The sequence below is a fragment of the Octodon degus genome, unplaced genomic scaffold, assembly GCF_000260255.1.
Source record: "Octodon degus isolate 3935 unplaced genomic scaffold, OctDeg1.0 scaffold00127, whole genome shotgun sequence".
Lineage (NCBI taxonomy): Eukaryota > Metazoa > Chordata > Mammalia > Rodentia > Octodontidae > Octodon > Octodon degus.
Window position 1 is genome coordinate 1,196,664 of NW_004524703.1, and position 17,707 is coordinate 1,214,370.

Below are 17,707 nucleotides of genomic sequence, written 5' to 3' on the forward strand. Positions count from 1 at the left end.
ACCTCTACTCGCTCCAAGCATCTCACACAATAATTCTGTGTCTGTTACTTGTTCTTTTTTTTTTTTTTTTTTTTTTCTGAAACAAGATCTCACCCTGTAACTCAGGCTGGTCTCAAACTGGCAGCAATCCTCCTGCCTCAGCCTCCGAAAGGCTGAGCTTGCGGGCGTGCTCTGCCATATCTGGCTATCTCTTCTGTGAAAGATTTCCCACCGCTTCCTTTCAACATTGGTTACTCTGTGACAGAGGAGAAATAATTCAAGACAAAAATTTGTTTCTTTACTCAAAGAAGCTATTCTAAAGACTGCAGACAATGGCCAGGACTGGTTTCTGTAGTTTTGCTAGGCAAAGCCCAAAGCAGAACAACCACACGGTATTGGTAAGAGAGACCCAGTGGTGACACACAGCCTACCCTGGTTTCCCGCTGCTTGGTGAGCAGATGGTAGGTGCTGCACACAGAAGGGCTTCGCCCCAAAGCCTGGCCACACTGATGACAAGGGCCTGGTTCTTTCTCTCAGCTAAACAGATATGGTAAAGTCGTTAACTTTGTAACTCCGTTAGAGAATTTTAGAAGGAATCTGCTGTGTGCACAGAGATGAGATGTGGGAGAACTACCTGGCTTAGTCTTCATGTGTTGGGTTTTTTTTTGTGTTTTGCATTTTTTTTATTTATCTGTTTTGGTTTTTGTACTTCCTTTGACTTTTTCATTTTTTTCTTTAGGAATGCATCGGGTTTTAACCTATAAAATGACATTCTTCCAGATGTTTTTATTGTCAACAAAAGCTGAAGTCTACCTCCTAATATTACTGCTATCAAAACACTGAGACTCCCCTACATATGAGAACAAAAAATTTATAGTTTCCATCATTTTTCTCTTCCCCAAACATGAGCATACAACCTGGTCACCTCTGTGGGTGACAAAGTGTGCATCTTGCAGCTTCAAGGTTTTTGTGTTTGTGTTTGGTTTTGGTTTTGGCATTAGTCCTGACTCTGTGGACTCTACTTTTTTTAAGCCCTCCCTGCCCCATCATAAAGTCTGGGTGGATTGAGACATCTGAGGCCCACGCATCTCCCCTGGGGATGCCTTGATGAGATGTGTGGGGGTGAAATGAGCCTGCCTGTGGTTCCTTGGAGGCCCTCTGCTCCACACCTCCCTTCAGCAGTGGCCTTGCTAACATGCATAGGGAAAACAGGATGCATCTGCTGGTCTCCAGAAGTCTAGGATTTGCAGGCCGCTGCTGGAAGAGGGCTGCCCCCATCTCCCTTTTGCTGACGTGCCAGCCAGGGTCTGAGTAGCTGGGGCAGGTGTCAGGGTATGGGGGTCTGCAAACACCCCCCCAAGGTAAGCAGTGCTTGTTGGGGCAAATGTGAAGGCCTGGGTGTACAAATCCCTTGAAAGGTGAGGGGCATTGAACAAGCAGGGCTCCCACTTGGCAGAGGCTGCCACGGCTGGAGTCTGGGTGACAAGCCACTCCACCACTGAGGAGGTGTGTTCTCTGCCCTGCAGGGACCTGGACGGAGATGTGGACATCCACCTTCCAGAGGTGAGTCTTCTGCCCCTGTGGGGGGAATGGGATGTGGACAAGGGCCTTGGAACTCTCTCTCCTGACCATGGTGCCCCTCAAAGCTCAAGGTTAGGAAATAGTGTGTGTGCTTGGGTTCGCAGCTGTGGTTCCTGCCCTGCATTCGAAGGTCCATGCGTAACCTACAGGCCACAGCAGGGCTAAGGTAGGCGTCTGCATAAAGTTCTGCATGTCTCTGCCTCTGCCTCTGGGCCTCTGAATCCATCTGACAGTGTCTGCTACTTGTTCAGGAAACAAAATCACTTTAAAAGGGCCAGCAAGGTGGCTCAGCAAACTGAGCACCTGCTTAGGCAAGTGCAGGGACCAGGGTTTAATCCCCAGTGCCCCATGCCACACTGGCCCCATCCCTGGGCACGCTGAGCAGGGGACCAAGTCTGGGCATGGTGGTGCATGCCTGTAATCCTAGCGCTGGGGAAGCTGAAAACAGAAGGATCACTACAAATCTGAGGCGCATAGTGAGTATAATATAACAAATACATTTTTTAAAAAGCACTTTAAAATGTATTTCATTTTTTTAAAAAAAATCAACAGAAGGAAAGGGATGAGGCAGGTAGATTCTTTGCCATGAGTTCCAGGGACTCTCCCTGTACCATGTGCGCTTTGGAGCAGCGAGGCTAGGTTCTCTTCATCCCGGGCTGCGAGACCTTCAGGAGGCTCAGAGGCCAGCACCCGTCAGCACCAATAAACAGGGAAACCAAAGCCTCTTCAGATGTGCATTGTCTCCTGGCAGTGCCTGCCCTAGACAGATTCCCGCCTTCCGAGGGTCCACTGTGTGACCAACAGAGGACAGGGCAGTAACAGCGTGACAGCCCCTAGCCAGCCAGTAGTCAGGTCCTGCTTCCTTTACCCCCTTCCATGCCAACGGGAACTGATGGGAGCTGCTAGTTGGCACAGAGCCCCTGCCCTGGTCCCAATAGAGCAACTGAAATAGGGTGGCTCATACTGACGTTCATGTCACCACTTCAAGACCAAGCTGCTCATCTACCTTTGGAAATACCAGGAGAGAGATGACAGCCAGACTGTGCAGGCCAGCTGTAACCAGGAGGGGAGAAGACCCTCTCCTATACCATCCATAAGTAAAGTCTATAGCAGTTCCTGGAGCTAACCAATCACGTTGCTCTCCTTCTTTCTTTAATGATCCTGGAGATTGACTCTGGGGCCTTTGCACTGGGCTACATCCCCTGCCCTTTATTTATTTATTATTTATTTATTTATTTATTTAAAGTTTGAGACAGTGTCTCATTGAATTGTCTAGACTGAGTTACAACTTGAGCTCTTCCTGCCTCAGCCTCCCAGAGTGCTGGGATTTCAGGGCTCCACTTCCATGTCTGGTCTACCAATCCATTTTCTTTCTTTCTTTCTTTCTTTCTTTCTTTTTTCTTTTTCTTTTTTTCTTTTTTACATATACTGAGAATCAAATTCACTACCGATCCATTTTCACATCATGCTGCTTCTGAACCTGCTCAAGCAATCTTTAAAACCTGACTGTTCTGCTAGCCCAACCACGAGGCTGTGTTTACAGATGGGAAACTGCCCGACTCATAAGCCACTGACAAAAAGCCTGTTAGGCCTTTAGACCCAGCTTGAGGACAGTGAGCCCCTTGACATCTGTGAGTTCAACCGACCGGTCCTTCAGGATCTGGTTCTGAAGAGCCTCCCACAGCCTCCAGACTCTGCTTCCCACCCTGGATTGACATGTATCTGGGCAAGCTCCAGCTCTTCTGGGGCAGCCCCCCTGGGGAAGCAAATGTCAGTTCTCTTGTGGTTCTTTGTTACATTTCAGCCCCTGCAGCCAACTCTCCCTGAGCAGGAGACAGAGGAGGAGCAGCAGTTCCGGGCCCTGTTCCAGCACATCGCTGGTGAGGTAAGCTACCTGCCTTGGTCTCCCCCGCTCAGGGCTGCCTGGCTCCCCAGCAGGGCACTGTGCTCATGGGGTCTGTCGGCAGTGCCTTCCCAGTGTCTGGTGGGGCTTATGGCGCAGTGACGTTGGGCCTGGTCTCAGAGGCCCGAATACCAGCTTGCCCATAGCACCTCATACCACTACACCTCTGTGACAGAGCCATCAAGCCGGCAGTACCCCAGAGCTACCCAGAAGTTTCCTAAGGGAGATCAGGGACAATCTTGACAAAATAGACCCTCTCAGCTCTGCCCAGACATCACTGCCATCAAGGCACCTTCTCACCAGGTGTGGTGGCACAAGCCTGTAGTGGCAACACTCTGGGAGGCTGAGGCAGGAGGACTGCAGTGAGACTAGCCTGGCCAACTTAGCAAGGCCCTGCCTTAAAGTGAATACAGAAAAAAAGCTAGAGTTGTGGCTCAGGGTGAAGGCCTGGGATCAATCCCCAGTAACACACACACGCACACACACACACGCCCTCTTACTCACTCTGTGAAGCTCAAAGAGGCCCCATTCCACTATAAACTTGGTACCCTAGAAGGAGTCTGGGACAGCGAGTGCTCAGGGTCAGACATAGGCCACTGAGGAAGAGCAGAACCCCTGGCCCTATTCCTTATCCTCAGCCCCAGCCCATTCTTACCTCTCCATGACTCACCCTTGTTGGGACCTGGCACCCCTGGAGAGCTGAATGAAGCTTCACATGCTCAGGTCTCCCCACCCTGCCAGGCGCTGCCCCACTGAGTGGCCACTGGAAAAGGAACGGCTGGAGTGACTCACATAGCTGAGTCGCGTGCTGCCGGGGAGGCGGACGCTACGCCCGGGGGCATCTGACTCCAGGGGGCCTGCAATGAGCAAGCAGGGCAGGGGCCTGGGGCCACATTCTGGGCTGAAGAAGAGGCTGTGTGCCCAGCTTTACCACAGCAGGACAGTGACCACCTCTCCCAGCAGTCCAGAGCAGGTCGCAGTGGGGGCAGGAGGACAAGGAACAGAACCCCGTGGTCAGGTGATTGGAGAATGCTGGAGAAGGCTGGGGCTGGAGGTGTCAAGGTCAGAGCCAGCTTCATGGGCTCTGAGTTTCACAGTGATAGGTTTTTCAGAGGTTCAGTAAAGAGATAGGAAAGATAGAAGCCTTTATTAACTCCAAAAACACAGAGAAAATCGAGGGCAGATGGGTCAGGTAGATCCTCTGGCCTGAGACAAAGAAAGCTGGGTGGGGCCGAGGAGAGGGCTCAGTGGAATAAGCGCTTCCTTGGCAAGCACAAGGGCCTGAGTTCAATCCCTGGTTCTTAAAAAAAAAAAAAAAAAAAAAAATAGTTGAGGCTTTTATGGTGTTTTTCCAGGGGTGGGGCTTGGGGGGGTGTTTGGAAATACCTGAGGAGCTGATTGGGTTCTTCCCTGAGGTGGTGGGAAAGGTGAAAGGAAACTGCACCCTGGGCTGAGTTGGAGAAGAACAGCAGAGGTGGTCTCTGGGAAGATAAGCTGTTGTTTTAAGGGTTTCAGCCATAGTAGATGACCACCATAATTCAGCAATTTCTACAAAGACCAGAACTTATCACATAGGAAGTATATGGGGCAGGCACTGAAGGTGCCAGGATATAGATCCAGGGTTTGGAGGGGACTGGAGACAGGAGTCATTCAACCTTCTTTAACAAGGAGCAAGTCCCCTGCCATGGGCTTCCTCCTGCAAGAGTCTCAGGATGACCTTGCACATGGCCCTACCTCCCCTCATTCAATGGGGACATAGGCTGGCTGCATCCATACCTTTCTGCTTTTTCTTTTGGGGAAGCATGGTACTGGAAATTGAACTCAGAACCTCACACTTGCCAGCAGGTGCTGTACCACAGAGCTAAATCCCTGGCTCTGCTTTTTCATTTTACAGTACTAGGCACTGAACCAAGGGCCTTTGCACTGAGCTGTATTTCAGCCCTTTTTTATTTTGAGATAGAATCTTGCTACACCACCCAGGCTGGATTCAAATTTGTAATCTTCCCACCTCAGCCTCTCAGAGTACTGGGATTACAGGTGTGCACCGCCACTCCTGGCCAGCCTCACTCTCTTACCAGGGCCAAACCTTCAGCCCTCAGGCCTAGGGACTTCAGGGGCAGAACTCCTGGCACAAAAGAAAATAACCCCCAGGTGTTGTGTCCCACAGTTTGGGCTCAAGCCTTGGACAAATGAACTTAAGGCAGGACTACCCACATTCTCTTGAGCATGAAAACCACCTGGGCAACTGCAAAAAACTGCTGGCTATACTCCTGAAAGTCTGGGGTACAACCCAAGACTGCTTCCAACAGGATTTGCTGCAGGGTGCAAGGTTTACTATACTGCTTGGATTGATGGTGTTGAAACTCACCCCTTAAGTATTTTAAAAATCATCAATGAGCCCTATTTCAGGATCTTCCAACTTAATGCTCCCTGAGACAAGCCCCAGAAGTGGGATTTCTTTTGAGCTGTCTAGGTGGTGCTTCCGAGGAAAGGAGAAGAGACTCACACCAGCCCTGCCAAATTTCCTTGGCATTTTAAGTCCTCTGGGAGCACCAGGAGCTATTCTCAGAGTACTTCTCCTCTGCAGGAAAGCTGGTCACCACGCCTCCTGCCAGAGCCTTTGTAGTGTTGGCCAGGCCTCCCCAAAAAGCCAGCAGCCACGGGGAGATGGGCACAACTGCCTGCGGCTGGGCCTCAGAACTTATCTGTCACCTGAGCCACACGCTTAGGACTAATAGAAACTCCCCAGCAGGTACTAGGGCTCTAAGGAGCTCTTGTCTCCACTTCCACAGGATATGGAGGTGACTGCAGAGGAGCTGGAATATGTTTTGGATGCTGTGTTGCAAAAGAGTAAGTGCTATACCCATCAGGGACCCAGGGCTCCCATGGCGGGAACAAGTCGTCACAGGCTGCGTCCCTCCAGATCCCCAGCCCCCTTGCCTTTCCCCAGGACATGGGCTGATTTTAGAGGCACTTTACAAGCATTGTTGATTGTTGTTGACGTTGTTGACCTTGTTGATTTCCCAATTGTAAGTTATACAATTTGAGCTGTGCTTTGTGCCTTATGCTTGTAATCCCGGCATTCTGGGGGGCTGAGGCAGGAGGATCCCAAGTTTGAGCCTAGCCTAGGCAACTTAGAGCGATCCTGTCTCAAATATTTTTAAAAAACAGAATAAAATAAAGTTGAAGATATAGTTCAATGTAAATCTGAGTTACCCTAGGTTAAACTCCTAGTAATGCACACATACACACACCCACATTATGTGGACTAATTTACTGGTAATACTCTTGCATTGGTCATTTATACTATTTCTAAATTTTGCCATTAGTAACCTTATAACAGAAATCTTATGTACCCGGGTTCAATCGCCAGCACCACATGCCGTGTACCAAATAAATAAATAAAGAAATAAATTTTAAAAGGGGCAGCTGGGGAGATAGCTCAGTAGAATAAGCACTTGCCTGGCAAGTGCAAGGGCCTGAGTTCAATCCCCGGTTCAAAAAAAAAAAAAAAAAAGTCTTATGTAGTTTTTTGCTTGGGATTCTAAGAATTACAATGAATGGATATGTTAGTACTCTTTGCATCCGTTTCTCTGCTTTTTTGTTTTGTTTGTCTGTTTTCGTAGGGCTTTGTGTTTGTCTCAGGGCTAGGCATTGAACCCAGGGCCTTATCTGTGCCAGGGAAACTCTCTAACTCTGAGCTATAATCCAGCCTAGCAGACACATTTCTAGGTCTTCTGTCGCTGTACATTTCCCTTCTGAGAAGCCACGTCAACTACTCTTTCCAACAGCATCATAAGAGAAGGTCCACTTTATAACTCTGTGACCCCAGATCTAGCCACACATTGGGGTTCTCAGCAGAAGGGCACATAAGTCTGTCTTACCGGGTCCACTGAATTCTGTTTGCATGTGTGATTCCAGAAAAGGACTTCAAGTTCAAGAAACTAAGCCTGATCTCCTGCAAGAACATCATTTCTCTGATGGATGTATCCTTCCAAACAGCTTACCCTCTGGAGGTCAGGAGTTTGTGTTTGCACACATACTGAGGACGGCACATGCTCAGCCAATAGGAAGCCTTCCCAGGAAAGACCCAGATGCTAGGATCTCCTGGTGCTAGATCAGGCTCAGAACACAGTCCATGACCATCCAGTGGGGACAAAGGATCCAAAGGGACTTGGGACCCCACCCAGTAAAATGAATGCCCTGCTTGAGTATTTTGCAAACCTTCAGGGGGGCCCTCCCCAGCCCACTCTTCCAATTCCCCTCATCAGAGATGCATGATCCAGTCATTAAAGTCACTGTTTGGATCTGTACAGCTCCTGGGCCTCCAGACCTGACATCAACCCCCAACACTCACATTACCAGACCTACGGTCCCACAACAAGCTTTGGCTGTTCCCTTAACTCATGTGGCCAGACTAGAGGCAATGGGAAGCTGGACTTCAGTGAATTCCGGATATTCTGGGGCAAGCTGAAGCAGTGGACTGTATGTGACTTTGAGCAGACAGCCAAGTCCGGGGGGGGGGGGGAGTGCAGTAAGGGAGGCAGAGGCTAAGGGTGGTACTGGGCATGGCAAGGGGAATCCTGATGCTTAACATAAAACAGACCCTGGCTAGAGTGTGCCTCAGTGGCAGCATGCTAGCCTGGTATGCATGAAAATGTGGCTAGAGTCAGAGACACAGAGATAGCCTGACCTCGCCTCTGTAGCCTGGGGGTGGGATGGGGTTCTTCTGGGCAGCTGCCAGCCAATTACTGTCATCTGTGACACTCGCCTCACTGCCTCACTCTCCCCCCAGAACCTGTTCCTCCAATTTGATGTGGACAGGTCTGGCACTATGTCCTCCTATGAGCTTCGGACAGCACTAAAAGCCGCAGGTAAAGGAAAACCTGAGGTGGTGGGACTGCCTGCTGGGGGCCCTTCGCTGCCACCCTAGCAGGTGGCAGGTAGGCACAGGGCTTACGCCTCTGAAAGGTGAGCCTCTGAGTGGCACTCACACTTCCTAAGGTCACAGTCCCCAGAACTCCCTTGCTCATGCCACGTCCTTATTTTAAACCATTATGTCCATCAGCAGGAATGTCCTCTATGAATGAACTTGTCCTGCCCCACAGGCCTCTGGGCCAGGGGCCAAGTTTTCCAGCCAGTACAGTGAAATGTGACGCCTTCGTGGCTCAGCGCAGTGCTTCCAAACCTCCACACGCTACTCTGTGGTGGTCATTAGCACCACAGGCACAGAGCGTGCCTACCTACGGCTGGGCAACCAAGCACCCCCCACCTACCACCTGTGGCCTGTTGCCAGCCGTGCCAGCAATAGACTCTGAATCTAAACCAGCTGCCTTCATTGATAGCTAGGTACGGGCTACCAGTGGCGTTTCCACCACCCGAAGTCACTGCCTTGCAGGCTGGTCTCGAGGAGTCCTCTGCACCCTGAATCCAATGCACTTTATAGACAAGGGCCGCTACCGCTTTTAACCATCTGCTCCAGGGCACTAGACATCTGGAACACACCCAGGTCACAGTCTGATGGGGAGAATGTCACAGCTGAGGAGGTGTCTGATTCTCCAGAGCAGGAGGAACTGAGCATGGGCTGAAGGAACTCTCAATGAGAAGAAATGTGGCCAAACTTTCAATCCTAACTTGAAGTGGGAGATTCCCTACCCCTAAGTCCATGGAGGGAAACACCCAGATCCTGGAATAGCCGTAGCCAGTACCAGTTCATAGGCTTTAGAAACTGCTCTAGGGCTAACGAGCCCCCTCCTCTGGATGGACTCTGTAAGTAGAGGCAAGAAGGCCCAGTGTAGACTTTGGACAATCCTGTGAGCACATGGGTTGAGCACAAGGGCTGGCATGGGAGAGAGAAGGAACATAACTCCCAAGAGCACTTTAGCAGCTAGGGGGTGGGCAGCACCTTGGTGGTAAGTGCCTGCCTAGCATGGGTTCTGTCCCCAGAACCTGAAAAACAAAATGGAGTAGCATGTGGCTAGAAATCAAGCCCTCAACATTGGATCTGGAGGGAATTCTTCTGTGTCTAGCCCCATATCTGATGGGTGAGACACTGAAGGCAGAGAAAGGAAGCCACACACAGCCTACAGCCAGGGCAGTACAGGAGCTCCAGTGGCTCCTGGGTGCAGCTTGGTGCCACCCTCCATGGTGCCAGGCAGGAAGGGGCCAGGCAGAAGACACCGCACAGTGTCTTTGTGTGGGCTACAGCGCCTCTCCAAGACATTTTCTAGGTTGAAATGCCCCTAAGCCATTTTTACACACCTCCGTGCTCTGCCTGAGAGTGTTCTGGGCAGGTGCCGGCAGGGGGAGCTGCTGCAGAACCAGCGTGGGGTCAGGACGCCTTCCTGGAAAGCCAGCTGGGCCGGGCCACAGGAGTGATGTTGACAGCAAAACCAACGCTATGGGCTCCTTAGACACGTCAAATTCAGATGGCTCCCCCAGTGCTCAGAGACGTACCCCACCCACATCTAGGCCAGGGCAGGGCCCCTAGACTGGGAATCTCGGCTCTGTGGAGCAGATATTGGCCCTTTTGACAGTTCACCGTGGGCCACCTGGGTGTCCTGGCTGGTGGATTCATAGACCAACCCAGCAACTCCCAGGCTCCTGTCCCTCCGCAGGCTTCCAGCTGAGCAGCCACCTCCTGCAGCTGGTTGTTCTCAGGTACGCAGATGAGGAGCTCCAGATGGACTTCGATGACTTCCTCAACTGCCTGGTGCGGCTAGAGAACGCGACCCGTGAGTGTTGGGGGCACCTCAGGGCATGTTCCCTCATGCTTCTGGAGCATGGAAGATAAAACTTGAGGTGGGCGTGGTGACACATACCTGAAATTCCAGCACTCTGGGAGGCTGAGACAGAAAGATCAAAGTTCCAATCCATGCTGGGAAACTTAGTGAAACTGCCTCAAAAAATTAAAAAGAAAAAAAAAGAAGAAGAAGAAGAAGAAAGAAAAGACTAGGGACATAACTCAGGGCATGGGCCCTGGGTTCAATCTACAGAGTTGGGTGGGGGAACTGGCAAAACACACCAAAGACAGACGTAGAGGGCCACCACGATCTGTGGGGTTGGCTGAGGACAGAGGTGTCTTCCCACAGTGTGCATCTTCTGACCCTGTTCTTCACATATTCAGTCTCTGCAAAGAATGGGAGCATGCCTCCTGTCTGAGGAAAAGGCCCCTCTTGGGGTAAACCCATCACAGCATAGAGGATGTGAAGAGTCTTGGTGTTCCCACTCCCTTCCCCTGTAAACCAACAAAATTGTCATGCGGGAAGGGAAGGGCTCACGTGGGGGCGCCCATCTTCGTGCTGCACTCAGTATGATACTCATGCCCTGTGAAAGAGGCCAGATGTATCCAGGCTTTCGCCTGCCAGGGTGACCCAGGGACCCAGGGCCCAAGCACCTCGTGCTGGGTCAAATGTTCCAGTGTTGCCATCTTGCAAGTCTTGAGTTTTGAACAACAAGCCCCACGTTCCGCTTTGCATATGTCCTTTCCAGTTGTGTATCTATGCCTGCCTCCCATTCGCTAAAATCTACTCAGTAGATGACCTCAATTCAGAGTCTCAGGTTCATGATGGGATACTCTTCCACCCAGGTGACAGCCATGGTGGGTGATTACTTGCTTGAACTTGTTGCCATTAATAGAAAAGCTAGGGTGGGGGGAGCAGTACCTAGTGAGCAGTCAACAAGCACCGCAGTGGTAGAAAGGCAGGCAGGCCCTGGGAATCCCCAGAAGGCATAGCTTCTTTAGGTGGTGACTGGTAGCCAGGAAGAGGTGATTCCTGAAAGGCTCACCCCAAAGATGACATTTGGCTCATGGTGGTTGGAGCAGACCTAAGGAATTGGGGACCTGGTAGCTTCTCTCTGTGCCGCTAGACTCCCCGCTTCCTCAGCACCTCAGGCCTGCTCTTTCCTGGCCCTGCTCTGGCTGGTCTTCAGTGGAGGAGAAGTCAGGGAAGAAGCCCTCAGGCTTTTGGCAACAGCCGGGAAACTCACCATGGCTACAGCTTTGCTCCTGTGAGATTTCAGCTTTCAACCATTAAAATTTTCAACCCTGTACTTAAATACAGAGAATACCAGCCTCCTCTGTTCCTCATGCCAGTGCCTCAAACTGTCACCCTAAGGGAGCCTGAAATTTGTGGTGATGTAGCTTAGTGGTGAGCACCTGCCTGGCATGTGCCAGGACCTCGGTTCCATCACACGCACACACACACACACACACACACACACACACACACAGAGGTAACCACGTTACATTTGACCTGGTACACCAATTAGATTATAACTCAGGGGTAAGAATTTATACAACACTTCACATCCACACCCATTAGGATTTATGAAAGTTCCCAGGAGGGTCCAACACTACACACCAAGCCTCAACAATTTTCCCTCCAACACATTCTTCCCTCAGCAATTATTTAGTAACAGATCTTAGAGACCCTGTCCTTGCATCTGCAAACACCTCCCATGGGGAGGTTGGCATGGGAGATCTGGGACTCCCAAGGATTAAGTCAGGGAAGTTTTAGATCCTGGAATTTGCCAGCTACTGGCATAGTGTAAGTGACAGCCTGAGCTGCCACTCCTAAGGCCACAGTCCTGCTCTGAGAATTGAAGTCTCTTCTGTTGCTCAGGTCCTCAGGCTGTGCCCCAGAATCCCTGGTTCCCACCAGAGGGAGCAACACCCCTACAGATGGATTTATACTCATTGAACTGGCTGGTCTCTTTGGTGATGCTTTTCCTGTCTCTCCCGACAGGGGTGTTCCAGGCCCTCAGTGTGAAGAGCAAGGACTTCATCCACCTCAACATAAATGAGGTATGGCCACTGCGGGTGCTTCTCCAAGAGCCTTGCTGGACTCAGCATCAGTGAGGGCTGCACTCAGCTCAGGGCGACAGCAATGTAGCTGATATTTCTGAGGTGTTGCTTACTTGGCTCAGTGATTAAATCCATTGCTAAGTGCTAATAGGATCCCCATTGTGCCAAGGTGCAAACTGAGGCCCAGGGAGATGGACTGTCTTGAACAGAAGTGTGAACATTCTTCTCTTCCATTGACTACCTCCTCTGCCTGCCTTCTAGCTCAAGATCTGTTCACTCACCCTCACAAAGGTCATCTTGTGGCTTCTATGATGTGTGTGTGTGTGTGTGTGTGTGTGTGTGTGTGTATATACCTCCAAACTCTGAGAATGGGTCTTTGGCCCATTGCAGGAGCAGTTCCCAAGGTGACAGGCTGAGGGTGTGTACAGATGGGTTTCCACAGCATGCAGAGAGCACTCGGGGTTCCGTGTTGACCCTCTCCTGGGATCAGGCCTTAGGCCTTGCCCAGGCAGCTGGTTAGGATGCAGGGTATGTGTCCTGCCCAGCCCTGCCACAGTGGAATCTCATTTCCAGAGACCCTGTGACTCCTGTCCATGTGAAGTATGACATCTATGGTCAATTTTTCCTTGCCCAAAGGTAGATGGGAGCTTTAGGACACTGTCCTTCAAGTCTTCATAATTTTTCTTTCCCTCTTTTCCATTCAACCTGTGTCTTTCTGTCACATCTTTCTGTCTCTTTGACTGGCCCATAGTGATCCAGTCTACTGGGCCTCCTCCCCATCTTTTGCAGCCTCGTGGCCACCACAGGCCCATCCCCAGCCTCAGAAGCCCAGTCAGGGGCTCAGGTAACATTTCAGTGACTATTGCAAGACTGCCAGTGTGTTGAGATGTGGAGCCCTCCTCCTTTACCCCTTGTGCTCTGATTTGAATTGATAAACTCTGTGCCTCAGTTCACTATCTGAAGAAAGAGATAGAGGTATTGATCTTACATCAAAAGATTGATTCATAATATCATAAAAGGATGATCTATTATGTTGGCTCATTATTGGTTTCTCCACACCTGTCTCTTGGATCCCTGGCCACATTGTAACTTTCCCAAGAATAGAAGCAGGATATTTTCTTTTCTCCAGTGTTCTCTTCCAGCTCTAGCACTCAGAACATTGCAGTAAATATGACCCTCTGATCCACAGCTTCCAGAGGCACCCCAGGATTCTAAAGAGAGACTCATGTCCTCAAATGGTCTTCTCATGAAAATGAGGGACCAGAGCCCCACCTCTGTGTCTTGCTTGTTGCTGGGTCTTGTCACTAATTGTCATAAGGAAAGTGTGTAGCTGCTCTTGACCCTGGTGGAAGGGAAATTTGCAGCTGGGTGACATTGGCCAAAGGCCCTAGAGATCCTGAAGTGTGCAGGAAGCAGTCCACCATCAGGATCGATTGTTCCTGCCAATACCCATGCCTGCAGGTGGGATCTGGGCCATGCTTCTGCCTTGCCCACCACAGCAAACTCTGCATCTTCCTCTGAGCCTGTTGTCCAACTATGGCTGTCCATTAGCCTCAAATGGGTGATGTTCAAATCCATGCCCCAGTCAAGGCCCCAAACCAACTGAATTAGAGTCTCTGAGCCATTCCCATTGCTGGTGCTATTGAAAGTCCCCTGGAAGCCCAGAAACAGCCCAGCAGGAGCCTCTGGAGCAACGAGAGCCAGTGCAGGGTGGAGCTGCTGCACCAGCAGTCCCTCTGCTCCAAGAACGCCTGTGTCTCCGATGCCTTGATGCTACTCATGCCCTGCCCAGGAAAGAAGGAAGGGAGGGAAGAGAACATCTCACATAACCATTCTTCCAGGGTCATCATGCAGTGATCTGCAAGCCTGGTGTGAAGGAGACTCAGGGAGGACTTGGAGAAGGGATGAGAGGGGAGGAGAGGGCAGGGGAGGAGGAGAGGGGATGGAGGGGAAATGGTGGGGAAGGAGAGAAGCTCCACACAGGTCCTTAGGAGCTCACTTACATAGCCCCCATGCCTGGCTTCTGCTTCCTTCAAACAGCCCTGCTGTGCCAGAGTGACCTCTCTCCCCTCACCAAAAAGAAAGCCTCCCTACACTGCCCCACAGAGGCACCTCGGCAAGGGGCCCTCCCCCTACACGGAGAAAGCACATTCTATCATCCCTCTCACTAGCTGAGTTTGAAGTAAGCTGAATTGTAAAGCACCTTGAGGGAATTTAAAGTGCTGAGAGTGAGTTCTTACTTTTTTTTTTTTTAATTTGGCTTCTTGTGGAGGCAGATGCCCAAGTCCACAGGCAAAATAATCAAATAGCCAGAGTTTCCATGTCGTTAGCAAACTGGGGCCATTTCTGATGCTGGAGGGATGTGGAGGAGTAAGTCTTATCTCTGTCTCTTTATTTCCAGTTCATCAACTTGACAATGAATATTTGAGTGGCCTGGAAGGAATACAGCCTCTCTAGCTGTGTCTTGATTCTGGGACCGTGAACCTCAGAACTTCTCTGAAAGAGCACTGTGTCAGGCTCCTCCAGAAGCATCTCCCTGCTTCCCCCAGCCCTCCTCCCTCTCCATCCTCATCTGAAGAATGGGACAGACTCAGCCTCATTTTTTGACCTTGTGAAAGATCATTCTTTGTGAAATTCATCTCTTAAGATGGTGGACCAGACATGAACAGCGTCCCCTCCCTCATTTGCCCTCCCTGTTCCCTTTCATAATTATGTAACATTCTAGCTCCCAGAATCCTGGCTTCCACGTGGCATTCACCATGGTGCTCAGACCTCCTTTATAATACAGTGTTCTCACAAATGTGTGTGTGTGTGTGTGTGTGTGTGTGTGTGTGTGTGTGATGAGACAAGAGTATAGAGTGTGAGGTCATAACTGAGGACTTTGCATCACATATGTGTTTGGTTATGGAGAAGCCCAGTGATCTCAACATCTTCACAGGAAAGGAATGACATGGAAAGGTCTGCGTCCTTTTCTGTCAGTCTAGATAGTCTCTGTGCCCAAAGCCTTTGATTCAGAAAAGCCAAGTGTTATGCTATTTCCTCTCAGGAAGACCAGAATCTGGTCAGACCTGATTTTATTTCTCTCCACCATGTGAGAAGAAGCCTCATTATATCTCCCAAACATGGAATAGAAAAATATTGCTGAGCTGGGAAAATGACATTTGGTTGAAAAAATGTAAGGTCTCACTTCTTTACTGGTGTCCTGGCAACAAAGGAGAGAGAAAATGGGGAGCCCAGTGTGTCCTTTCCCCCAAAGGAGGGAAACTGGAGAACAATTAGGGATAAACTCTATGCCCTCCTCGTAACAAAGGAGGCTTGTGCCCAACAGCATAGCCTCAGAACTTATGAAGCAAAACTGTACATAATTGAAAAGACCACAAAACAATAATTATTGAGTTTAATGCTTTGCTTTGAATTATTAAGAGAACAACTAGACAGAAAATCAATAAAAAGAGATGATTTGAGCAAGCCTATCAATCAACTTTACTAACATTTATAGAAAATTCTGCCCCAAAATGGAATTCATCCCAGGAATGCAAGGTTGGTTTAACATCCGAAAATCAATAATTACAACATATGCATAATGGATTGAAAACCTCATGACCATCTGAATTTATTGCAGAAAAGATGCCAAAAAAGCTGACACCATTCATGGTTAAGACTTTTTAAAAACTAAGAGCAGAAAGACACTTTTGACTTTGTTAAGGGATTCTGTGAAAATTCTACAGCTGATATCAAATTTAAAGTAAAAGATGGTGAATAAATTGGGAAAAGGTAAAGATATCAGTGCTCACTATATTAAGCAAGAAAAGCAATGAAATGCAAACAGATTGGGAGAGAAACAGGAAGTCTGTCTTTATTCACAAGCACCATGAGCCTATGTGCAGAAAATGCTAAAATATGACCAAAAAAAACTGCAAGACAAAAGGTAGATATGTACAAAATCAAGAATACTTCTTGGTTTCAGAATTTACTGTAATCAAGAGAGTTTGGTTAAGCATGAGAAAAAAACATACAGATAAACAGAATAAGCCAGAAATAAACTTACTTTTGATGGTCAGTTGATTATGTACAAAGATGTTGAGTTAACTTAATGGAGAAGAGGACACACTATAGGCAATGATGCTGGAACAATTGGATGTCCAATAGCCATAAACAAACAAAAAGGACTTAGACTGTTACTTCTGACAAAACACATGATAATCATATATTATGCCAAAATGTAGGAGCTAAAGCCATCAATATTCTAACACCAAACAGTAAGTCTATGACCTTGGATTAAGCAAATATTTCTTATATATACCTTCAAAACCATGATTCATAAAAGAAAACTTTGGTAGATTATACTCCACTGAAATTAAAATATTTACGTTTGTTTTTCAAAAGGTGTCCCTCATAAAAAAGAAAAGAAAAGCCACAGATTGGAGAAAATTTATACAAATTGTATGTCTAGTAAATGACTTATATACAGGAAACATGAGAACTTAGACATAATAGGAAAACAAACTCAATATTTTAGATGGCAAAGATTTAAACAGTTACTTCTCCAAAGAAAATATATAAACAGCTAACACATGGAAAGATGCTTTGCATTATTAGTAATTAGAGACACACACACAAACCATACTGCAACCATCATGAGATACCGAGGCACAGAGAGGGGACTGACAGTGCACAGTGGTGAGCCTGTGCAGAAACAGGAAGCCTTGTCCTCGCTGGAAGAGCACAAAACAGGGCAGCCACACTACATCCAGTGTGGTGGGCCCTTTGACCATTATACAGGAGACATACACATTAGCAATCCCACTTCTATTTCTCTGCCCTGCAAAAAAAGACAATTACATACACAGTATACAAAGACTTAAATATAAATATTCAGAGCACTATTACTTAAAAAGCCAATAACTGAAAATCACTCATTGAATAATGTATGGATTAAAAAAACCTCCTTAAATGGAATCATTTCACAGTAAAAAGAAGAGAACTACTGATACATGTTTATCCAGCTTATGTAAGACTGCGAGTAGAGATAATCTATAGAATCAGTAAAGCAGCTCATTGATAACTGGCACGGAGGCTGGAGTGTGTGACGAGGGGACTTCTTGGCATGATAAAAACAACCCATGACTAGGCTGCAGAGCTGCCACCACAAGTCCATTCTCTACTAAGAAGCAGTTATTTGTTTATTTTTTTTAATATTTATTTATTTATTTGTTTATTTAGTGTGTGTGTGGCCAGCTCAGCCCACCAGGGGGCGGGCCTGGCTGGCATGTGGTGCTGGGGATTGAACCGCGGTCCCTGTGTTCTGCTTAGCTTAGCTTGTTCTAAGTAGGTGCTTTAGACCACTGAGCCATCTCACCAGCCCCCAGAAGCAGTTATTTGTATTCTTTTTTTAAAATTTTATTTTATTTTATTTTGCCATAATTTTATTGATAAAC

General features: G+C 48.5%; 1 protein-coding gene across 1 annotated transcript in view; it reads left to right on the forward strand.

The window, feature by feature from the left end:
• Capn9 (calpain 9) overlaps positions 1-15,705 on the forward strand; it is a 37,644-nt gene extending 21,939 nt beyond the window's left edge. The window contains exons 12-20 of the mRNA XM_004640819.2: positions 1,506-1,542; positions 3,365-3,445; positions 6,256-6,313; positions 7,385-7,449; positions 7,880-7,948; positions 8,259-8,337; positions 10,081-10,197; positions 12,211-12,269; positions 14,671-15,705. Of these exons, the coding sequence (XP_004640876.1) occupies positions 1,506-1,542; positions 3,365-3,445; positions 6,256-6,313; positions 7,385-7,449; positions 7,880-7,948; positions 8,259-8,337; positions 10,081-10,197; positions 12,211-12,269; positions 14,671-14,697 (592 nt within the window). The 3' untranslated portion in view covers positions 14,698-15,705. The remainder of the gene's footprint in view (positions 1-1,505; positions 1,543-3,364; positions 3,446-6,255; positions 6,314-7,384; positions 7,450-7,879; positions 7,949-8,258; positions 8,338-10,080; positions 10,198-12,210; positions 12,270-14,670) is intronic.
• Positions 15,706-17,707: the final 2,002 nt, after the last annotated feature.